The following is a 25,520-nucleotide window of genomic DNA, read 5'->3' as shown; positions in this document are numbered from 1 at the left end:
TTTTTTTTTTTTTGCAACTGAGTGTTGTAATGTTTAATTTTCTAGATTGAAGAGCTGACTGACATCTACAGTTTCATAGTGCTCAACCTTGGACTGGAGTGGAGAGACTGAAGTTCTTGAACAGCTCTATAGAGGGCACCACTTCACAAGCAGTTCCTCTGAGAAAAAAATCACGAGGAAGTTGCTGCTTTAATTGATAGATTTAAAAAACTGTGATAGATGTGAGAAAAAATGTTTTGTCTTTTATTGTATCTTGAGTCTCCTTAAAATGATTATTTCAAGATAAAACTGAATTTAAGGTTTTGTTACAAACTGATTTTTATATCCCCCCGATATGTTACCCATCTTTTTGTTAGAATCTAACCTCCTTGTAGATTGCCCATTTAATTTTTTTTTTTTTTTTTTTTTTTGAGGAATTAAATTTTTTCTTTCAGATATTAAAACATGACCACTTATTTGTAGAACTGCAATTCAGTCTTTTTGTTTCCAATATTGCAACAGTAGAGAAAAGTAGAGATAGGGCAAATGACTACAAACATTTTTGTTCAGTAATGAAATAGCATGATTGCATCTCTTAATCAGAAAAAAAAGATGTTTATTTTATATGTTAAAATGTAACAATAAATACAAATATCTTTTTTATTCAACACATTTGTTTTATTTGCTTCTTATGTACAATTTGCTCAAGAATTGACTGTGCCAACACTTATTTACAAATGACACTCAAATTTTATATTTCCGCAACAAATTAAGATTGTCAATTATTTATCATATCTATGGAAAGTGTTCCAATAACTAAAAAATTTATCCGCTTTGTATCACTTTAGCTCTTACAACCAAAGAAGAAAACCTGTAACAATAATTTACCAAAACTGACCAATCAGGGGGGTAATTATTTTATGTGCGCAAGTGCTAAAGGAGAAAAATTGTCAACACTTTGCTAATAGAAGGTGTGATTTATCAGATATAGGGATCGAATATCTATACATGTAAAAATTGCACAATGTGTGTGTATATATATTATTTTGCTGGATGTGGATCTTCTTTTCTCAACACTTGACTCATATGTGGTGAAATAATTCAAATGACTGCTTCGATCATCACTTAAAACCAAAGGTAAATCAACTCTAACAACAGATTACATATACAGCACAAGCACAGCCGATAACATAAATATATAAGTAATTTTTAAGCCCAGAAGTCATTTGACAATATTAGACAAAATGTCAAAAATTTTCCATTGGTTGCAGTGTAAATACTTCATTCACGTGAAGTAATTTTTTCTTTTTCTCTTATTTTTCTGTGTATATCTTAGATGTATATATTTTAACATTAACATCATTCACAGTCTTTATATATATATATATATATATATATATATATATATATATATGTTCAATTTTTAACACATCAGCACTCCCTTTTTCAAAAAAGAAAAAAAAAATGAGCTGCCAATAAAATTTTCTGAGAGATTATAATCAAAGAGAGCATACATGGAATTTGGGGGTTTAACTCCAAGTAATTTTGAGTGAGTTCTAGAAAATTGCTGATATTGCAACCAATTTTCACATCCAATGCCATATACAGTCATTTGAAATTACATCAGTTCTATAATATTAATGTATCTTTAGAATTTACCCTTAAAGAGAACCTGCCTCTTTTATTTTCTGTTATCTACACAAGTAAGACACAATGGACAAAAGGAACCAAATTCACTAACCAATGACCACACAATGGGCAGTAAGTGCAATAAGAAATGGGTCAAAATCTCACAATTTGACATTAAAAATTAAGTGAGATATCAAAAGATCTGGAGGAAAATGGGGCCAGAAAATGTGTAGACTACTCGGTAGTGCATGTGGTACAAAGAAATAATAACTGACAGAATTTAGATATTTTTCTGGTTGTTTTCTCTCAATTTATCTAGAATTTTAGTTTATTGCACATAAGTACAAAAAAAAAAAATCGTGTTTTATGTGTCACTTTTTCTAAGAAGACATTTTCAGCACATAAGTTTCAGCCTATGGACTAAAAAGTTGATCCCGCCTAGCTAACAAAAAGTTCTGAGCATGTTTTTTACAAAAGTCTGACGTCACACAGCCCCCAAAGGCCGTGTTTAAATTCTGACAGCTTTCTAAACGATGGCATACATAATCTTGATGCTTTTTCATCCAAATGTGTCCTAACTTAAAGTTAGAAAATTTTGCACCCTGAGTATAGAAGCCACAGTTTTAAATTGAATCTCCTGAAAACAAAATACTTACAAAAATACTGTGGCAAGATTAATTTTTTTTCAGGCAAGTATATATTTACCTACTATTTTCTGGTCACTATTTTAGGAATGAGGGTCATGTAAATTGGGCATACCACAGCCTTCAAATATTGTGGTGCTCAACGTTATATGTTAAATTAGCTTCTCACCTTTTGAGAATAATTCATAAAATTATCAAGTCTGAATAATGATTCTCAACATCAAAACTTGATGAACAGAATGAGTTGCATTGATTTTGCTTTTTAATGATTATCATTCCCCCTCTCTCTCTCCATTTTTTCATTGGCCAAGTCTGTATGCCTCATAAAGTTCTGTTTTAAGTCTCTCCGCCTGGGAGTTGTGCTGTTTCAAGTATCACCACAAAGGACCTGTACATTCTCGATGGTCTTGCCTTGATCTCTGTCATCTTTCTGGCTGGCATACAGAGTGGCCTTGTTCAACGGTGGACCTGCAAGAATCATGGGTAATTTAGCATTGTGGGTAATATTGGCTAATGTTCAATAAATGTCAGCTTATCTCAATTGAAATTTGTAAGTCTATCTTTTGCAATTACTTTATGCGGCCAAAACAGACTACATACTGGTGTTAAAATTATGGACCTGCAGGGATTGGGGGTAACAATTAAATGTCAGGCGCTAAGACGAGTTAAGTTACATTTACATTTACATATTAATGTTTTGAAACCTTTAACTCCGTTTCCACTGCATGTGCTTCACATTTCTTATCACAAACGTTAAATCTTATTACAGTGTTTGTTACGGCTATTAAACATAGGTGGCAGCATGGTGATACATTTTTTTTTTTACAAATGTTTCTTTCACATTCGAAATTGTGACAAATGAGTAAAGCATGGGACAGATAGGTGTAAACAAATCTTGGGCTTAGTTCAAACATGTTACTGTTTACACAAGACAGTTAGTATGTTCACATTTTAGGAGCAATAAGTTATTCTTCTCATGGCAGCTCTACCTACAGCAACAGTGTAAATTATCAACAATAAGTAGTTGTGGCAGCAAACACCTGTTATAAAAGTACACGGGCTTGAAACTGTTTAGGCCAGCCAGATTTTAAAATAAAACTGACAGGTGAAAGTGTTACCAAAGCAAACAATAAATGAACTCAGTTCAGAGTGATAATTCTTTCTACTTGCTTGGCTCATTAAAAGCAATGCACTTTGAGTATTTTGATTTGTCCGTTTTCAAGGTTTAATCTCTCTATTTCCTGATAACTGTAGATACTTTCAAAATATTTGGGCTGAACGTTTAGTTTCTTTAGAAACAATTTACTTTTCATCAACATACATGGAGTCTGCTGTTTTGTCTGTTTTCTATTTCTTGAATACTATTGCCGTTTTCAAAACATTTACTCTAAGTGACAATATTGCACAAAAAAAAACAAAAAAAAAACAGAATATAACTACCATAAAGAATCAGTGAAAAGAAGTATTGTGCCGTACGTTATAAGAGTTTTGTTTTTTTTTTCTAAAAGAATGGTAGTTTCAAACTCAAGAGGTAAAAAAGAATCCTACAGGCAAAGAACCAAACAAGAACACACCAGAATGGGAAATTTCTATTGGCCAGGTCAAGGTGAAATCTACAGGGTCAAGGTCACATTCATTTTCTAAAGGTCAAAGGCCACAGGAATATTATACCACATGGATATTATATTATTCAATGTGTTGCAAAGGTATCAATTATTATGTAATGTGTTTGCATTTTGTGTAATTACAACCCTGATGGCTGTGTATACCTTAAGACAACTGATCTGAATATGACCCATCCCTAGTGTCTATGACACGAGACGTGGGCTCTTTTTTGCTGTCCCTTTCAATATTCTCGTCATAGGTGACACGATCACGGTGCTTTTGTTGTTTTTCAAATAAAATGGCCTTGTTAATTGGAGGGCCTGAAATGAGGAAAAGGTGGGATAAGAAAAACAAGTTATGGGCAAAAAAATAAATAAATAAATAAATAAATAAATAAATAAATGTTATTTCTAGCCTTCTGACCATGGAGTGAAGTGTAGTAAAGGCAGACAACTAAAAAATAGAGCAGTTACCTGATACAAAAATGAAAATTAAATATTATTTTTAAACAATAATCCACAACCAAAGTATTTCAGATAAAATATGAAAAAGGAAGAAAGAAAACTTGGTAAAAGCCATGTACAGTAAGGAAATAATAGCATGCAAAAGCTGTTTTACAAAAAAAAAGCAACTTAGGGAAAAGAAATCAAAAACTTTTACAAGTTTTACAGTAGAGGTGTGATAAATATACATGAGGATAAAAAGGGAAACTGTGGCTGCTTGAACAGGTAGACAGGGATGTGTTAATTTTGGAGTATGGGAGGGGGGGGGGGAAGGAGGAGATTGAGTAAGATCTTAACTTCTCACAATTACCTGTATTTTAGCCTTTGATTTTGGTATCAAGTGATCATAAAAATGATTTTAATATTGATATTTACTTGCAGAATACTTAAAGAAACACAATGAAGACATTGGATGACTGTGATAACAAGTCACATCAAGACTTGGTGGGACCTTGAGGACATTTTAGAATATAAATTATTATTTTCGTAATTATTGTCATTATTGCTATTATTTAAAAGCTTGGAGACCTATCACGCTAAGGAGCCTCCAGGAACTGGGTTGGAAGGCCCTAAGCATGTGTTGATAAATTAAATGATAAGTCAGGCACTTGGAGTAACAGTGTAGGATATTTGTGATTGTGTTTGGTGTGACAGTGATTCACAGCATTGTGTTCATTGCATTAGGTGTGACAGGCGTACACAACATTGTGTTGGGTGTGACAGTGCAACACAATGCAGTTCTCAAGGTATGATGGAACACTGGTTATCAACTATGGACAGATGGACATAAAGTGGGGCATTCTTAAGACTGCTGAGCAAAGCTAAAAGCTATTGAAAGGATTAAGCTGTTCTAGTCTAGATAGGCAAAGGTTTATATAGAATATCAAGTTTTGCTAGGTGTAAATATGTTTTACTTGGCAATAAGCAGTTAGGTTATCCGTAATCAAAGTGAATGTTTTGAAATATCTATTCATCTTAACCTAAGATAAATTTGGAAATAAAATTGACCCCCCATGCTACAGTAACTTCAAAGCAAAAGATTAAGTATGAATGTCAATCACTATTCCATCTTTATCTAACTTATATCATAAATCACTGCATCAGAAGCTTTATCCCTGTCCGGACAAAAAATAGACTTAAATGTGTCACTTGGATCTCCAAACTACAAACTGGCATTAGTACCCCTTGGGTGCATCACATTGTAAAATAAATAAATGAAAAATCAAAGATACCAAAAAATCAAATTATGAAAAATATGGTGACGCCAATTAGTCTACTATTGGTTTTAGTCCATTGTAATGTTTACTACATGTTAGCATTGGCACTACACAAGGGGGGTCACCAGAGAACTTCAGTAGAAAGGTGGTCTTAAGTTTCACCTAAAATAAACCAGCCGTAGTCCAACTCCATATAAAAATTTTATAACTTAATTTTAAAAGTGAGAAATGTTTTGACAAGAAAAATATAATTAAACGATAGCAAAAATCAAACCACAATGACATGACAATAATGATGTAAATTACTCTACTCCAACTTTGACAAATTTACCTTGAAGCTGACCAAAAAAATTTGTCATTAAAAATAAGACCAACTTTTAAGTGAAGTTCTTAAGTGAAACTGGAGCCACCCAGTGTTAACTACATGTAAATTGAAATCATCTGAATTAATACACCCTCCTCTGATTCTATAAACCTCACAGTTGCTAAGAATTGAAGATACTAGAAGCAACATTTACAATCAGGTAACAATGAATAGATTAACTGAAACAGTCATCAGTCTTTAAATTGCACACTAATGCTTTTTTATTTATTTTCTTTGTTATTTAAAAATGGCATAAAAGTTAATGCATTCTACTTTGCGTTACAAGTGAGTTATACAGAGACAGATGCCAAACAGTCTAAGTTTAAAAAAATGACACACAAACAACAAACAAAAAGACATAAAACAAAAAACTTTCAATACAATCACATCAAACAGGACAGTGTTTTCACTTACCTATGTAACTGAGTAAAACTGGTAAAAATATGAGGCCGTGTGTCGCCCCAAACAGCACCATTCCAAGGTACATACGGAAATAGAAGACTTGGAATAACTGTGATTTAGAAAAAGCTAGAACTATAATGCCTCCTAACTTTGTCAGTGTTATACCACTCAACACCTGAAGCAGAGAAAAAGTGTGATGGAAAATTCTTTATAAATCAATATAGAGATGAAAGTGAACCTACAAAATATCCTGAAAATGTAAGCCGCAAAGGTATATATTTGTTTAATATCTTGTATCAATTTTTTGTACTCTGCCTATACAATTTTACATGTTTTTTTTTAATTGCTGTGAAATAAAAATCTAAAAATAAAATTATAAGAAAAAATCCACTAATACTCACTGAACTACCCATATGAGCTAGAGCATCCTTGGCTCTCTCCACTCGAGAGTTTCGTATGCTGACTGCAAACGCTCGTACAATGTGAGAGCAAAACTCTACGGATATACCAACACACTGGAATAGAAAAACAGATAATAATATTATTTTCCAGTATATCATTGTAGACATCTGAATACAAGTACCAGGGGTGGATTTAGGTCATCTTCTAGGTCTTCTGAAAGATGGTCAGATTTTCAGGTTCACATTGACGGGTATCTGATTTTTTTTTTTCTGTGGGAAGACGGTCAAAAATGGAGGACGGACCACCAAAGATAATTTGGAAGACTGTCAGAAAATATCTCTGGATCTGCCCCTGAGTACCAATACACTAGAATAGTACATCAGATATTATACCAACACACTAGCATAGAGGATGTGAGAATAATATTACTTTTGAGAATATCGTTGTCTACATATAATATGCATGTACCAAAACAACAAAATAGTAGATATGGCATATAAGACTAATTATCATTATTGTTAAATCTGACGTGATATACCAAATTAACACAATAGAACAGAAGATGAGATAATCAGTCCAATATCATGTTCATGGTCTATAGTTTGAGGCTATTTTCATTGAGAACTAGATAATCATTTACACTAGAATTTTACTGACCAAAGAACAGAGCATTAAGATCATATTAAACTGACAGTAGCTGAAGAGCATTCTGACCACTCTTACCATGATCAAATTGACCAAAGACACTGCGTTGAGATCAATCCCCCAAAGATGCATCATTCCAAACATGCTGATCTCGATCATACTGATTGTCAAGATAACCAAGATGGCGGAGTAAAGGTCAAACCCAAGCAGCACAAAGGTCACGACCAAGATGGCTACTCCACACAATGTCAAGTTGAACCAGGTGTCTTTTACAATAAGCAGATACTGCTCGTAGAAAACGTAGAAGACGCTGAAATTTGAGCATACCAAAGATTAGGTTAACATTGTCAAATACAATCAAGTACTTTTAAAATTAGGAAGATAAAGTCAGAAGAAGAAGATTAAATTTAATATTTTTCTCTTTTCCATCATCATTAGACATATATTAATTAATTGTTATATTAGTTAATTAGTTGTATTTTTAGGTTCTTTGAGATTTGCCATCTTTATATGTATAAATTATTATATAATTTTCATGAACCAATAAATATTAAAAAAAATATATACAATACATCTATAGACTTCCATCTACTCACCTGTATGGATACACCTCAAATTTCTTTTTGTTCTTGTGCTTCTCCAATGTGATATTCCCCTCCATGTTTCCCTGGGCGCTGTACTTGTAAGCCACCTCTTCCTCAGTGCCTGTCATGGCGTCATTCATTGCTTTGGTGATGTTATTCGCTACTTGCCTTGCATAGCGCAAAGCCTCGATATAGTCCTGTGAGGTTTTCAGGATCGTATGGTAGGACATGAAGTAGCTGCCTAAAAAGGAAAATTAAGTAATTTAACAAAGTAATTTTTTCTCTTTTTTTCCTAGTGTGATATATAATAAACTGTTCTTGTTTACATAATACTGTGTGGCAATCAGGGAAAAAATCAGGTTTTGAAAAACACTTATGGAAACCCCTCTTTGTGTTCCTTCTGTAGGAATTCGAAAGACTCTTCATTTTCTTTCTCAACTGTAATTATGTGTTTTGCCAAGTTCAATCCAGTGTGTGTGTGTGTGTGTGTGTGTGTGTGTGTGTGTGTGTGTGTGTGTGTGTGTGTGTGTGTGTGTGTGTGTGTGTGTGTGTGTGTGTGTGTGTGTGTGTGTAATTGTGAAGTTGTCTTACCTCCAATCTGGGTTTTGGCTGCGTCATTGAAATGGACGGCCTGGCCATAGGCAGCATGACCTCTGGAAATAATAATAATAATAATAATAATAATAATAATAATAATAATAAAGCGAAGAAATATTAATATAATGCACTTAAGACTGACAGTTTTTCTTTGGAAGAGAGAGAGAGAGAGAGAGAGAGAGAGAGGAGGGGGGGAGGTACTGCACACTCACCCCTTGGCACACTTGATTCCTGGGTTATCCTCCAGAAACCAAGGCAAGTAGCGGACAAAGGTGTCTTTATCAGGATGGTCCCGAGTGATACTGGTATTACACTTGTAACAGGAACTGTTGTCAACTGGAATAAAAAACAGCAATACCATCAGACAACATCAAGTGAGTAAAATCACAAGAAAGTTGCCATTCATTTGAAAATCATAGTCAGGAACCTGACAAATCTCATATAACCTGAATCTCAAAATGAAAATGTCATAAATTTGACAACACAGCACATTAGACGAGGCAGAGAACACATTAAATGTGTTAGATGTGACAATGACAGAAATGTGTTAGGTGCGACAGCAGCACAAATAAGACAAGACAGAGAACACAATGAATGCATTAGGTATGACAGCAACATACATAAGACAAGACAGACAACACCCTGAATGTGTTAGGTGTGACAACAGACCACACTGACCTAGTGAGGGACAGAGCACCTCCTTCCCATGGTCATCTTTGATGGCTCGGCAGCAAGGAGGACTTCCTCCAGGTTTTAACCAGGCAAAGTAGTCATCTAGCCAGGAGCTGGCAGGCTGGGCTATCCTGGAGCTGGACACAACACATGGACATCAGTAAATACAACCAAAGATTCATTTTTAATGCATTTCTTTATAATGAAAATATCTTTAAACATCTTTTAAAATGTAATATATTTCAATGATTTATTTGGAATTACCATTTTACTATAATTAAGTATGTACCATCCAACTTTTAGTTGCAAATAAAAATCATTATTATTATTAATGTAGTCTGGCTAACACAGTTTTTGCACAGAACTATTAATAGCTATTTGTCTTTTCATATGTTTTCAAAAATGAAACCAATAAATTTCAAACATTTGGTCAGCATAAAAAATATTTCTTATTAACACATTCTTAATTCTTCAACCCAGTCAAACTTTATCTCAGCAAGCAAAAATAAAATAAAATAAAATAAAATAAAATAAAATAAAATAAAATAAAATAAAATAAAATAAAATAAAATAAAATACACAAATGAAATTCAAACTTGTCCCTTACACATTACTAAACTTTGAAGCCAGTGAAATCTGTCCAATCAGTGAGTCCTGATGACAGCCAGGTAGTCCACATATCCAGTTCTGTCCTTCCAGAGTGCTGTAATCATACCCGTCCTTCACCACAAAGTAGACAGGTGGACCTACTGACAGGTACTTGGCCATGGCGTCAAAGTAGGTCAGAACGTAAGAATCCTGGATAAACAATTTTAATTCTTTGTGACTATTTTTCAATAGATGTACTGTTAGATTCCTTGAAACTAATATTTTTTGTAATCAATTTTCAACAAATTGTTTTGGAAGAACCCTGGAAAACCATCATTCATAATCTATATTATGAATTTTTAATGATATGCAATAAGCACCCATTATATTCATTTCGAGGGAGACACTGTGCAAGCAATTCATAGAAAATTACTTTGACTGGATACTTGTGGCACAAATGCAACACGCGGAAATACTCAAAACTTTGTGTCATGTGAACAAGGTCCTCAGGCAAATTTTCCTATTACCTGTACCTGTACCACTCCCCTTAACCCAACTGAAGCTTACATATTTGTGAAACTTACATACTTAGTATGTGTACTTACTCTGGGCATGGACAGTTTCTGATCTAAGCCAGTGCTTAACTTAGGCACCATGGCAAGACTGGCACAGCACCAGCCAACAAATATCACAATCTGAAAGAAAATGAGGAAAAAATGATTTCAAAATCTATCCTAAATATTTATCAAACAACTCATAATTATTTGTACTTAACAATAATATAACTGTAATACTTTTGACCATCATTTGACATTTTTCCACTGCATTTATTATTGTACTCAAAGCCATCTTGTGGCAAAGTCCAAGTGCTGAAGTTTCACAGAGAACAGTCTCAGCTGATGCAATCAATATAAAACAAAAATCTCACCCATTCTTCAAAACACTTTCACACCTTACACAATGCTGGTGTATTCACCACAGATGGTCAGACACAACAAATTGATAGCATCTCAACTAACACAACCAAAACAATTCAATCTCACCCAATTTCTCACAAAACAGTCACACCTAACACAATACAAGTCTACATACCACAGAAGGCCTGACCCAGTCACTCATCAGGAAAGGTGCATAGTAATTCTTGAAGCAGGCCAGTAAATAGCTGTCCTGTTTGGGAGGAATGGACTTCCCGACTTTGACGCAGCAGGCCACATCAATGCGGTTATTCTGATAACAAAAAGATAATCATATAAAAATACAAGCAGTTTATCATATTGTTCCAGGTAATTAAATATAAAACTGTAGAAGTATTCTGGCTTAGAGATTTAATAATAAGTAATATATAATTCACTTTTCATGATGATCAGGGTACACAGATGGTGGCTTGAAACATAGTGCACATATTATCTAGTCTTAGACAATAACATCACTGTACTATCAAACAGACTTTATGACATATTTACTTTCTTGTTTTCTTTGTTGTCTTAACAACAAAAGACATCAAACACACAGGAGTACAAGGACTATGCTACGCAATTCAAAACTACACATCTCAACCTGCTCTTTTAAATAACTGATTAACCTACGAGAAAAAAAAATCATATCATTGGGGTACTCAGCAAATATATTCCCAATAACTTACCTCTTGTCTCTTGACATCTAGAGACAGAAGTGCCACAAACACTGAAATCTGTAGCAGGAAGTTGAAGAGCACTGCCTGGGCGGCGTACAGAGAGAAGATCCTCACAGCTGGCATGTCTATCAAGGCACCTGGGGGGGAAGAGGGAGATGGAGGTCAAGGGTTTGGTTTAAAATTACTTCAACTTAGAAGTTATTACTAATAAATATATATCATTACACATAAATTATTACACATAAATTACTTCATATTTGTATAATATTTACCTCAAACAACACAGAATCAAGCGCATGTGCATGTATGTGTGTATGTATGCACATTATGTGTATTTGCACATGAATACCTCTGATCTTCAGCAACTTGACAGTGCAAGGTGAGGTGGTAATAACAAAAATTATTCACATGCTGGTGATTTTAAGATATGAAATATATGTTTGTGCATGCATATGTAACTACTGAAACTGCAGTCTATTTGAGCAAGGTTACTGCATGCTAATATCAGATACACTGACATATTCAAACAACTCACCCAAGAAAAAGGCGAGGGTTTCAGAGGAGCTGGTCAACAGCATACTGGGGCCCACTTTACCCACAATTCTCCCAAGCTGCTCCTCTCTGGACTCGTTGTGGCGGCGCTGGGAGCGCTGGAGATAACAAGATAAATTAATGTGATGTATTTAAATATTCATAAGTTTTCAACTATTTAGTTGTCTCATTCCCTGGTGAGTGTGTCTTGCTTGCCGAGGTGAGTGAAATGCTGGAGATAAAAGCCTATACTTAGCTGTTTTTTTAAGAAACTTATATAATTGCAACTTTTAATAGATAAGGGGGAGGGGAATGGATAAAACTGCTCTGAATCTGACATCTTATCTTGATTCCATGTTTTATGTAAATGCAGGTCAACTAAGGAGTGTAACAAAGGTCCACATTTTTCAGAAAAAGAACCCCTCTCCAGAATATGCTGGCTACAGGTCCAAGCACAAACTTGGCGATGACTTCAGAATCAATTCTTAAACAAAACTTTGCCCTACACTTACTTGGTAGGCCTGTACCAGTATGAAGATGTTATCCACCCCGACGGCCAGGACGAGGAAGGGGATGACCTCAATGATGATGAGGGTCATGGGGACACCTATGTAACTGTAGAACCCCAGTGAGCTGATCACGGACAGAAACACGATGAGAACTCCCGCGAAACCCAGAGTGATCTTACTGTCAATCTGAAACAGAAATAAATACACACTATTTAGTCATCATCACTTACTCTGTTTCTTAGACCATTGAAACTTTTTTTAAAGGATAAACTGTATAAACTATATACACCAGTGTTTGCCTCTTAGGAAAATTAGTAGCTGGACCGAAAGTCCAGCCATCTTGAAAAGTAGCTGGATTGAATGTCTGCCAGGTGGGAAAACTTCTCAGCCCATTCTGAAAGTTGTCAGCCCCTGGCAGACGATCCACCCTTAATTTCTAACACTGATAGATACTATTCTCTCTCTCTCAAGACTTACCAGTAATCTGACTGTATCACAGCTGTTGGCCTCTCCTAGAGATATAGTGATGTATGCAAACATGATCAAGTAGCTTATTAATATGGTCAAGACATCAGAGTTGCTCTCTCGGTTGATCTCGTCTTGAATGGAACGCTGCAAAAATGGATAAATCTATCAATAAATTGCATTATACAAAACCTAAAATACATGAAAAACAAGGGGTCTGAGAGAGAGATACATAAAGAAACAATAATTCATTTCAATTTGTGGTTTGATCTGAGTGTTGTTTGATGAGAGAGAGAGAAAGAGAGAGAGAGAGAGAGAGCTAGAGAAACCCCACCTCAGCTGAGTAAGCCACAGTAAAATCCCTATCCTTCTTCACGTATTCCTTCATAAAGTCCAAGTACACCTGCTCCCACAACGTGGCATTTTTTTGGTCGCTGTCCTTCACATGATTGTTGACAATAAAGGTGACAACCAAAGCTGTAGCATCTTCATAATTGTCACCTAATATTGATATAAAACATTAATTGTACATGTAAATATCAACAAAAAGAAATTAATTTACAAGAGACATGGAATTCAGCTTCTCATTCAAGGTTGTGCTTTTTGTTATAATTCCTTTCTACTGTAGTGTCAAAGGGTTTATTTCACTCATCACTCATGCCTTTCAATTTCCAACAAAATACACAATAGGATAGATGGCAACACAGATCAAGACACTACCTTCAAATCCTCCCAAAGCCACCCAAGGTAACACTGGCCCTCCAAACTCTGCAAGGCAAGGTAACTTAGTCAGAGCAGTATCTGTGGGATTGGTTGGACCTCTGTGAATATAGAAAATTTAATATTAGATAATAATTACAAGAAGTGCGTCTCTCTCTCAATATATTTATGTATTTCTGAAACTGTGTTATCTATTTACTTGTGTGATGATAAGGTTTAGTTCTCTATGAATGTACTAACTTAATATGTGAAGGCAATCTGAAATAAATCAATCAGGGACCCGTATCTCGAAAGCTTTGCTATGTTGCGACCATGCGCAAGTGTCTCGATTCCATAACTCGTCCCATATAATACATTGTAGCCTCTATTTAATATAGCGATTCGCAATACGCGATGCTTTCGAGATACGGGGCCCTGAATCTCTCTTCCACACATGCATGCACGCACACACACACACACACACACACACACACTCCTTAGCTTCTTTATTTCACTTCATTTCTTAACAAACAAACAAACCTACAGCATGCCCTACCCACCTGGCACAGGACAAGAGATGGTCGAAATAGTCGCCCAGTTCTTGGAGGTGGTATCCATCCCAGGCGGTGTACTCCAGGCGGGTGACGTTATTCTGGAAGTAGTTCAGGACAGACATGATGGTGCAGTGGTTGTTGTCAGGACTGAGAGGCTTGTAGCAGATGTCTTCCAGGCTGATCGTCACGTTGGTGTCATTGTCGTGAGCGACCAGAGATGTGATCTTGGTCTGGAGGTCCAGGATCTGAAGGAGAGGAAATGATTATGAGTGTGGTGCAAGGCTCTCCCCACAGATGTGTCAAGCTAATAATTGGAAAGTCATTAGCCTCAAAAGACGGCTTACATTTTCAAATATGGTGGATGGCTTTTAAAAATTTTGGGTTGGTTGGTTAGGCTTGCTTGGGTTGGATTCCCAGTAAATCAATGACCAAATTACATAATCACACTTTCAACTTCCTGTACCCCAAATCCTGAGGAAACCCTTGGTTTGTTGGAATAGGGTGCCTTTTTCATTTTAAAGATAAAGATGGAATTACTATTGCTAATTCTCATACTGGGGTCTACTTTTGAAATGAAGGTCATTTGATTTACCACACTTCATCCATCTGTGTCTGTGGCTCTCTTTACACTGTTTTACACATCTGTAAATATTCACTCAGATGGTCACATATTATTATTATGCTAATTTTGCGCCCTTTTACAATTTTGGCTTCTAACTACTTAGACCAATCAAAATTAATCTAACTAGCAGTGTGGAGAGCTCTTTTTAGATGACTCTAAAAACTGGGCTTTTAACCTGTCAATTTTCATAATTTTTGTACAAAAACACAGTGTAAGTGTAACATGCAATATGAAAAGGGCTTAAGTTTTAAGTTGTAATTCCTCCCCTACCTCCAACAAAAACTCCTTTTTAAACACAGGCCCAATCAGGGTTTCTCCCGGGGAGTAAGGATCGAGGTTGGTTCTCCACCATTTTGACTGATTCTTAGGCGTAATGATGAGCTGCTCTGTGCGATAAAATGGCCTGGAATGAAGACATATTTACTTATACATCCCTGACAGGAGTTGAAAATGCAAGCACTGAGGGCACTTCAATCAAAGGCATATTGTTCAACTACTAATTTATTTTTCTTACACCAGTTTAGTGAATGAATGAAAGTAAATAAAACCCATTACAGAATTACTCTACAAATTCTAGTATCAGCTAACCCAAAATGTTGCTCAACATAATCTTCATAACACCTCATATAATAGTATCTGAAATCTTACGCAAACTGACGATCAAAGTAATTTTATAACACCTATAAAGTAACTAAAATCATACACAATATGTTGAATCCCAATACAGTAACTAAAATCTTAAAGCAAAATGTTGATCAAAGTATTTTTGTAACACCTATAAAGTAACAGAAATCTTACCCAAAATGTTGATCAAAATAATCCTTTTGTGTCCTGGCCACACTTTTGGGAGCTGACCACAACTGAACAGGATCCACAATGACGGAGAGTTTGAGCAGACCACAGCCGAGAGCCACACACAAGAGGAGGCCAATTATCAGCACCACCAGGGGACGCCTGGCCACGAAGGTCCCCCATTTGGTGAAAATCTTCTGAAGCCATCTGTCCAGGTGGAAGCCAATTTTCTCCAAGCAGTTGATCTCGTGTTTCCCGATGATTCTCCGCTGCGCAGCCCCAGGCTTGAGGACTGGGACAGTGTCACTGCTGTCGCTGTTGATCGCCCAGTCATTTTCTTCCAAATCATCCTGTCGGTTGACTCCCAACGTGTTCTTACAGATGATGTAATAAAAGATGTTGCCGATGATGAAAACTAAGAAGAAGCCTATGAAGATGCATCCCATGATGAAAAAGGCACAGTCGATCCCTAAGATGTAACATTTGGGTGGAGGAGGTTTGGGGGTGGGTTCAGGCCCGCACGCTTTGGGGCAATCCTGACAACTACACGCCAAACTGTCGTCATCTACCGCCTCGTAACATGGAGTTGTGCTGATATTAAAGGTTTCGTAGCCGGGAGGCAACCCAGACATTATGTAATGAATCTGAAAAGGGGAGTTGATGGGATTTCCCATGAAGTTCAACCACTTCTTGGCGTTGCAGTTTGCGTTACCGCACAACACTGACATTGCCTTCTCGTTGTTACTCGGCATGACGACATCCTTACACGAGTTAAACATCCTGTCTGCGAAACCTTCATCGATGAAATATGTGACTTGATTCACGAGGTTTAAAATGGGAATGACTTGATCGACTCTTAAGAAACTGCTGTGGGTGGCGCTGCAGGTAAAGTCGCAGTAGAGTTTGCGGAAGTTGGAGTAACAGGACGGACATCGCCCTATCAGCTGACTGGGGACCCCCATGTTCTTCTGTAGTGTGTAGATCTGATCTGGACTGCAACACGTCGATATGTTCTCTCCTGGAAAGACAAAATAATCATGAAAAGTTTTTTTTTTTAGTGTCAAATACAGATATTATATATATTTATTTTACTAAAATCCAAAACTGGTGTTTTTTGGGGGAAAACATTTGCTAAACATATACATACTTTAATGTTATAATACTTATTTAATAATAATAATAATAATAATAATAATAATAATAATAATAATAATAATAATAATAATAATAATATCAAAAAATTAAATTGTGACATTTTAAGGAAGAAATTACAGCAGAAGAATCATTGACACAAAAGAGCAATGTTAAATAATTTTTAAAAATTGTAAATTAGTCAAATTTATAATTATATAAAGCAATGGTAGGCAGACCCATAGTACTGTAAAATGGTTAGCAACTGAATATTAGTAAAATTGGTAAAATTGTTAGTCAGTTTTTACCTGTTACCATGTGTGGACACAGCTCTTTCAAGATAGCTTTGGCACTTTCATTCAGTAGAGGCTTTGCCGTTCCATTATAAAATGGATTGAGGATCTTTCCAGAGTCTAATGTCTTCTCTCCATACCAAACACAGTGGTCTGCTGAGGACACAGTCTGAAATAATTTGGAAATGTTTCTGTAAACAAAATTATCTGTATATTCTTCTTTTTGTGAGTTGTATTTTTGTTTATTTATATGTATCTATTTATCTGTTTATTAACTTTTTACTCAAAAATATTGCCAGGCAAGTCCATTCTCTCTCTCTATCTTTCTCTCTCTCTCAGCTCTCTCTCTCTCTCTCTCTCTCTCTCTCTCACACACACACACACACACACACACATACACACACACACATGCACATGGACACACATCTTTTCACTGACAGTAAACTTAGACTGTCAGTCACAACTGAATCAATTTTTATGTCACATAAAAGTGGGTAGATCCGGGATGAAAACCTGTTTGGTATTGCTTGTTATACTTGTTAATATTATTTGAAAAGTTAATGCTTTTTCTGTTGTGAGGGAAAAAATATACCACAACTCCAACAATGTTATACTGAAAAATATAATGGCAAAAGTAGGTCAAAGTTTAAGCTGCTTTACACAAGCTCACAGGCAAAGGTGAAATGCTAACACCATGGGGTAAGAATTGCACTTGAATGAACTCAAATACTGAAATCACAGACACAAAAAGATAGCCTTTACGTAGTTCCTTCAATAAGAGTTAACCTATTGTGTATCACATGATAAATGAGATAATGTAATGTCAAATGAAATATCAACTGCTTTGTAGATAAAACCCAGTGTTACCCCTGCATTCAATACTGTCACCCCCCCCCCCCCCACACACACACACACTTTCCCCTTCCTTACCCATTGTCACCACCAAAATAACCTTACTAAGCAGCACTCAGTCTGAAATATTTCGGGGGGGATTGGGGGGGGGAGGTGTGCTTGGGCCCATGTGACCCTGCATCTCGTCACAAACAATTAAGAAAGGAAACTGTGTCAACAACATCATTATTTGGTCAGAGCTTTACAGTGAAGTTTAACCATTAACAACAGCTGAGCAGGTGCCCTTTAAATATAGAACTTCACATTATGTATAATGGGAACAAAGTCCAAAGTATCCAGCGCAGTGAAAAGTGTACTGACTGAACCAGAAGACTTATGTATATCAAGGTTACTCATTTCAACATGAGACCTTATATCAAATATTTTTTAATACATTATATTAAAAAAAAATTTTTTTTAATTATTTATATATATTTTTTTTTCTTCTTTTTTTTATTTCACTTATATGAATCACTGTGTATTTGTACTTGCTGGTGTTTTGTAAACAGCTACTTATGTAATAAATATGATATTTATTCATTACATAAGTAGCTGTTTACAAAACACCAGTATTTATTTATTACATAAGTAGCTGTTTACAAAACACCAGCAAGTACAAATACACAGTGATTGTTATATTGCCAGCAGTATTTTTTTTTTTTTTTTGACGTTCAGTTACATTGTTCTTATTTCTCGAAGACCATCATACATATTGCTTTAATTCCTGGTCTGACATCACAATTGACAATATAATTTATTCAATCAAGTGAGACTGAACACTTATTTTTGTTTAAAGATAACACAGGTTTTCTCTGTAATAAATTTTAAATTCATGACATTGTTGTCCTTTTCAAGGCGTAATCAACTGATAACACATCCCTTGTGAGCAACAAAATAAATGCACTGCTTGAACCAAAGTCACAAGGTATCGCTTTTTTACTAATATGTGAATAGTCAGTGACATTTCTTTAGTGCTGTAAAATATGTCTCTTACAGTCTCTTGCAGTGATCAACCTAAAAAATAGGTCTCATAATAAATTCTATGGCATTAGTTTCTGAGTGGGTTGATGATTTTTCTCCATGGTTTCGTGGTTTATAAACTTTTTCAAGGGGAAAACATACTGCATAATAACATTCTGGTCTAAAGACAAGCTCAAATATCAGAATAATAGCTATAACTGACATTTTTGCGGTAAAACAGAATACATTATATTTTTATGAGTTGTTCACAATGTTTTTATTGTGAAATATAGATCTCATACGAAGAGTTATTATCCCTTTAATTTTACCACTTGGGCTACTGGACCCATGGTTTACAGTTACTGTAATCACATTTGTTCTTAATCTTGTTCCTGACAGCTCTTTAAGGACGATTCATCATTATGCCAAATCAGAATAACATAATCATCAAACCAGGCAAATATTTTTGTTTTATTTACGATGTATTTATCAATTGTGTTCACAGGGCAATGGCATGTTTGAAGATGCTTTCCTGTCAGCATATTGACGTGCATCATTATTCAATGTATCATTGGTGTGTAAAGCTACATTGCAGCCTACAGGCCATTTGTGATACCTACAGGTTAGGTCTAAGAATCTGAAAAAGTGGCCTTTAATCCTTATCATTTCTTGTTTAACCAGTGATGAGACTGCCATTTAGTGAATTAGTTTGAAAACATGGTGTGGGGTCTGTGTGACACCAAATAATGCTTTCAAAGTCAGCAACATCCAAGTACTAGTACTGTACAAAGTACAGCTACCAGTACATGAATATCATATTACAGGTGAACAGAAGTTACATATTACTCATTTTCACCTGGTTTTAAAATGAAATGCATGTTTTTTTTTTAATTCATAATCTTAAATAAGCGATTGTGATTCTGATTCAACTGTCAATTATCTCTGAAATATAAATAATTGTACTTAAAACAGCCAAACACAATGTTAGGGCATTTGATAACCTTAAACATTTAAGATCAATTGAAATGTAGCAAGGCAAAAATTACTAGTATGGGCTTAATTCAAGAAAGTAATAAGATCTTTATGATAATTCATAACATTTTTGACTGAATCTCAACAATACCTTATATATAAATTGATTCTTAGCAACAAAACAATAAAATCGACCAAACCCACCTCAAAATTATAAATAAAAAACAGCGCGACAGCTAGGTACATCACGTTCTTCATAATTCCTGTATTGGCTGCCTTCCGTCAGTCATGAAACAGATCGTTTTTATCTTGGTCCAGTCACTTAACCGCAGAATTTTCGTTAATTTTTATGATAAACTTTAATCAGAGCGGTATGACTCAATGTGTGTCATGCCACCATTTTGAAACTTGGGTCGTACGATGTGTCATGTGACTCCTGCGAGATTGAACTTTACACGCGTGATTTTTCGAGATCCAATATGGCAGGCTATCCCCCACCTGGCGGCTATGGATACGGGCAACCTGCACAGGTATTTTGAAGGAACACTATTCCCATTAGTTGTGTGCGGTTTAAATGCAAACTGTCAGATTCAAAAAGAAAACAGAGAAAATTGAAATTTCTGCCAGGGAAGAGTTCAAGACGGTGACAGAGTCTGTGCTACAACTTTGGACACAGTCACTTCCGCCATCTACACTCTCTCACTTTCTCAGTGACACACCCTTGCTGTGCCTCTCCCTTTGTTTCCCTTTTACAACTGCTCTTAAGACTAAAATCTAGATTGGTACCAACTTGCGAGTAGACTGACTGGCACTTGTATTTCCTCCATCTTGATATAACTTTGAATTTCTCTGAGTTATTTTTGTGCTGTGACTTTGTGCAATGTTTCCGCTATTCAGAGTAATTAGTTAGGTAATTAATTTACTAATTAACGATGTTTTTGCGCCATACAAATGTTATGAGGGCCTAGGATATCCCTTGGATGGAAATTTGCTGCAAGAGCTTGAAGATTTAATTTAAAAAGAAAAAAAGATACATTGATCAAAGTCACCACATAACTTCTTTTTGATTAACATTGAAAATTAAAGACTTATAGGTTTGAGGGGGGGGGGGAGATACTGTAAGTGTGCTAACTGGCTTACCCTACAATACTGAAAAATCAATTAATCACATCTATAAATCTTGTCAACCAAACAGTTTTACCGGGTGAGTTTAAACCCTTAAAATTATGTAGTGGTATTCTAGCTTTATGTAATTAATTGTGTAAAATATATTATGACTTTGTCTTTATCAGTATGAAAAAATCAATCATTTGTATTTCATTGTTAATATCTATTGATGTGATTTATTTTAAATGCATTATTTATGTTCCCTTATACTCAGGGCTATGGCGCTCCACCCCCAGGGCAACCCTACGGAGCCCCACCCCCAGGGCAACCCTACGGAGCCCCACAGCCTGGGTATGGTGGTTATCAACAACCAGGTAAGGCTGATGTTTTTAGTTGAAGTGAAATGCATATTGATTAAACATTCACCGCCCCCCCCCCCCCCCCTCCCTGCAAAATGGCTTAAAATGTATCTCAGTGAGACCAAAGTATATATGCAGTGTGTATGAGGTGTATTGACTTTTAATGACACAGGGGCATATTGAGGCTGTCTTGTGGGTCTTCCGGAAGACAGCAGATTTTCAAGTTTACATGATGGGTATCTATTTTTTTACTGTTGGAAGATGGTCAAAAAATGGAGGATGGATCAACAATTTGAAAGATAATTTGGAAGACTGTCAGAAAATATCTCTGGATCCGCCCTGTGACAGGTGGCTAGACTATAGAATTTACCCCAGGGATAAACCCCCAGGAACAAAGCCAATCGATACAATCCTGTGTTCCACTGGTTCACCACCATATATGTATGTTTTAACTCTAATTCCAGGGTATGGTGCCCACCCCCAGGGATAGACCCCCAGGTGTACCACTGGTTTACCACAGTATAAGTATGTTTTAGCTGTAATTCCAGGGTGTGGTGCCTCACCCCCAGGGATAGACCCCCAGGTGTACCACTGGTTCACCACAGTATAAGTATGTTTTAGCTCTAATTCCAGGGTATGGTGCCCCACCCCCAGGGATAGACCCCCAGGTGTACCACTGGTTCACCACAGTATATGTATGTTTTATCTCTAATTCCAGGGTATGGTGCCCCACCCCCAGGGATAGACCCCCAGGTGTACCACTGGTTTACCACAGTATATGTATGTTTTAACTCTAATTCCAGGTTATGGTGCCCCACCCCCAGGGATAGACCCCCAGGTGTATCACTGGTTCACAGTATTTTCTAACTCTAATTCCAGGGTATGGTGCCCCACCCCCAGGGATAGACCCCCAGGTATACCACTGGTTCACCACAGTGGATGCTGACAGATCTGGCAGAATCACAGTCACAGAGTTGCAACAGGCCCTCACCAATGCTAACTGGAGCCACTTTAATGCTGAAACTTGTAGGCTCATGATAGGTGGGTAGATCTCTTTGAAAACTGTAACTTATTGATAACTGTGGTGGTACCTACCCTGAAGGTAGTATCACCTCTCTGATCCTAGAATAACACTGTATTCACTGTTTGCCTCTTAGGAAAACTAGTTGCAGGACCGAAAGTTCAGCCATCTTGAAAAGTAGCTGGCTCGAATGCCTGCCAGGTGGAAAAACTTCTCAGTCCGTTCTGAAAGTTGTCAGCCCCGGGCAGACGTTCCAGCGTTCATTTCTAACACTGACTATTTTCTTTCTTTATTGTGCAATTTGTATCCTATTTCCAGGTATGTTTGATAGGGATCACAGCGGCCATATAGATCTGAATGAGTTCCAGGCCCTGTGGAATTACATACACCAGTGGAAGGGAGTCTTTGACAGATACGACAGAGACAGATCTGGATCTATAGAGTTTAATGAGTTGCATAACGGTAAGCTCTTTTACAGCATCTGTTGGTCATTATTGGTAAAAGTAATTGAAAATAAATAATGAATTATTTTTCTAGAAATGTTTTCTTACATATGAAACAAACAAGCTCTAAGATAAATTTGAAACTAACAGGAGCAGAGCAATAAATTAGAGCAAGCTTTCAAGTGGGTTGGCCATATTTGATCCACAGATAAGTAAGTCCACAGATCAATAGAGCCTTTTAGTGAGCAGGTGTTTCTCATGATTCAAGAAATATTTAAATATGACTTTATCTTATTGCAGCATTCACTGAAATGGGATTTCGTTTATCGCCACAGTTCGCTCAGTTAATCGTCACCAAATATGATGTCCATGCACGAAGGGCCTTGACCTTGGACAATTTCATCCAATCATGTGTCCTCCTCAGATCTCTGACAGACAACTTCAGGGCCAGGGACACTTCTGGAACTGGAAATATTCAAATTAGTTATGAGGACTTCATGTGCATGGTGATGCTCAACAAACCGTGATTGGTGGATTGATGCTAAAAACTGGATCAGGTTGACCTTTTTTTTTTTTTTTTTGGGGGGGGGGTCACCTTGACCTAGTTTTGTCAGTGGTTTCTGTGTCATTGTCACCATATGGAAATGATTGATGATGACCAAACCATGTTATTTTATTCCTGAAAAGATGTGGAGTTGGTAAATGTTTTTCAAACATAAAAAGGTAGTAAAGTTTTTTTTATATTTTGTCAGCTTTAGGTGTTGGTTTTGAACAGAAACGTCACCGTTTTTTCTGTATAGAGGATGCGCCTATTAGTGAATCTTGTCCAGTTCTATCTGCAAAACTTTTCTGTCCAAATGCCACATTTGTTAGAAGTTCAATTTCAAGTTGGCATTACTCTAAGAGGTTGAGTTACATGAATATCATCCGAACCATTAAATGTTATTATGATGGTTACTTAAGATTAAAGACAATTTGAGGTGTTAGGTGAAACTTACTTTTACAAGTCTAGGATTTCTTCCTTGGATTATTTAAGAATATCTGCAATCTGTTATACATATTTTTATTGATACTTTGTTTTCTGTGTGGCATGACCAATATTTATCTTTTTCCTTGGAAAGAAGTTACTGTAGCCTTACAGGGTTAAAGAATGAAAAGGTCATGAAATGCAAAACCAGAATAATGTGCAAATTCTGTGGTTCCTTGCACCGATTAAATTAATGTCATAAAATTTTTCCTGTCAAGTGAAAATAATTAAATTTTATATTGTAGTATTTATTTAAGCATTACTGTTCATTATTTATAAAATAGTGCAATGAGATATATCATAATGTGTGATTAAAATATTAAATATGGTATAGATAGTTATATGACTGACCTCCCCCCCAAAAAAATTCCCACTTAAGATGACCTTTTCTAAAACAGAAACAATAGGCTACCATTTGATCTAATATATTTTATTTTCATTTCATACTTATTCTACTTACATGAAACTCCTGAAATTTGAAAATAAAGATAGATGAAATAGGAGATATGATATGCAAATTGTTTTTACTGATGAGAAAAATCTACTCATAAACATGTCGTATGTTTACTATTGAACTTGTAACAGACAAAATGACTTGTGCTAGTGCACTATTGTTTTGAAATGCTGGGATCTTTTCTTACAATGTCTAATATCATTGGAAATTTCAATTTCTTTTGAAGTCAGTAATTTTTACTTCCGTTTATAACTTCCTCAATTTTAAATTCTGTGCTTAAGAAAATATTGCCACAAAGTGTGGCAGACTTAATCTTTTTAAACCTCGCATGGCAAGCACCTTCCTTTTCAAATTCCCACTAGAAATCTTATGACCTTTTCAAAAGCAGAAACAATACAATATCGTTTGATCTAATATATATTTTATTTTCATTTTACTACTACTAATATGAAACTCCTGAAATTTGAAAATAAAGATAGATGAAATATGAGATATGATATGCAAATTGTTTTTACTGATAAGAAAAATACCCAGGGTACAGAAAAGAACGCAAGATAAACATGGGGTTAATTCTACGGGCTATACGCTATTTTAAAACCTGAACAGACCTTTTTATTTTTCTTTTAAGAAATGTTTCTGTACCAAAAGCAGGAAGAAAAACATATTGGGGATGTTATTACCAGGAGAAGGCACTATATTTGAAATCTGAAAGCAGTATATGCAGGATTCAACAACATAAAACACTTTCATGAGGATAGCTTTGCAGGTTTATGAACTTTGAAACACATGGAATTGTCTCCACTTCATCCGGACACACATTTTGATAATGAAACGTTCCTCGTGAACTTATTCCATGATTTAACGCAACACAGATGCAAAAAGGTTATTTAGACTAAACAAAAGCTACCTTACATCGATTGTAATATGTTTTTTTCCGGGTTACCAATACTGTATTTCGTATTTGATGAGAAATAAATAGAACATTAATTCGTAAAAAAATATAGTAGAAAATATCCCTGCACTAAATGATTTTGCCTTCATTCAAGAGACAATACACTTACGTTGTTTCACCTCAACAAAGACTGTCCAATCAAAAAGTTCGGTGGATGAAGAGGGAATTCCCCACAGCTGTTGGCAAACAAAAGAATTGTACACACTCAGGTGTCGAGGGAGAGGGTCTGGTACAGTTGTGTGAGAGCATAAGTTATTTGATTTACATAAATTTT

The 25,520-nt window shown here is 35.8% G+C and overlaps 3 protein-coding genes across 5 annotated transcripts in view; 2 read left to right on the top strand and 1 right to left on the bottom strand.

Annotated features, from left to right (window-relative positions):
* LOC106172912 (prolyl endopeptidase-like) overlaps positions 1-647 on the top strand; it is a 31,032-nt gene extending 30,385 nt beyond the window's left edge. For both annotated transcript variants that reach the window (XM_086998691.1, XM_086998690.1), the window contains one exon: positions 46-647. In XM_086998691.1, the coding sequence (XP_086854817.1) occupies positions 46-111 (66 nt within the window). In that variant the 3' untranslated portion in view covers positions 112-647. The remainder of the gene's footprint in view (positions 1-45) is intronic.
* Positions 634-20,309, bottom strand: LOC147759141 (NPC intracellular cholesterol transporter 1-like). Of its 2 annotated transcripts, XM_086998686.1 has the most exons (23): positions 20,088-20,309; positions 17,076-17,229; positions 15,643-16,654; positions 15,115-15,247; positions 14,229-14,467; positions 13,690-13,790; positions 13,304-13,470; positions 12,982-13,116; positions 12,508-12,690; positions 12,000-12,114; positions 11,474-11,601; positions 10,924-11,058; positions 10,437-10,526; positions 9,851-10,041; positions 9,250-9,380; positions 8,784-8,907; positions 8,566-8,627; positions 7,987-8,215; positions 7,469-7,700; positions 6,745-6,858; positions 6,356-6,518; positions 4,022-4,177; positions 634-2,720 (listed from the first exon to the last, which is right to left on the bottom strand). In XM_086998686.1, exons 1-22 carry the CDS (start codon positions 20,139-20,141, stop codon positions 4,023-4,025), a joined length of 4,047 nt encoding a protein of 1,348 aa, XP_086854812.1. In that variant the 5' UTR covers positions 20,142-20,309; the 3' UTR covers positions 634-2,720; position 4,022. The 2 variants fall into 2 exon arrangements, with proteins under 2 accessions (XP_086854812.1, XP_086854813.1); XM_086998687.1 differs by lacking the exon at positions 4,022-4,177.
* LOC147759140 (sorcin-like) lies at positions 20,305-24,343 on the top strand. The gene is made up of 5 exons (XM_086998692.1): positions 20,305-20,413; positions 21,265-21,364; positions 22,229-22,390; positions 22,689-22,832; positions 23,114-24,343. The coding sequence occupies exons 1-5, from the start codon at positions 20,363-20,365 to the stop codon at positions 23,338-23,340; spliced, it is 684 nt and encodes a 227-aa protein (XP_086854818.1). The 5' UTR covers positions 20,305-20,362; the 3' UTR covers positions 23,341-24,343.
* The last annotated feature ends 1,177 nt before the right edge of the window (positions 24,344-25,520 follow it).

The sequence above is a fragment of the Lingula anatina genome, unplaced genomic scaffold (genome assembly GCF_051362555.1).
Source record: "Lingula anatina isolate TDL-2025a unplaced genomic scaffold, LinAna3.0 unanchor82, whole genome shotgun sequence".
NCBI classification, from domain to species: Eukaryota; Metazoa; Brachiopoda; class Lingulata; order Lingulida; family Lingulidae; genus Lingula; species Lingula anatina.
This window is presented reverse-complemented; position numbering and strand designations above follow the sequence as displayed.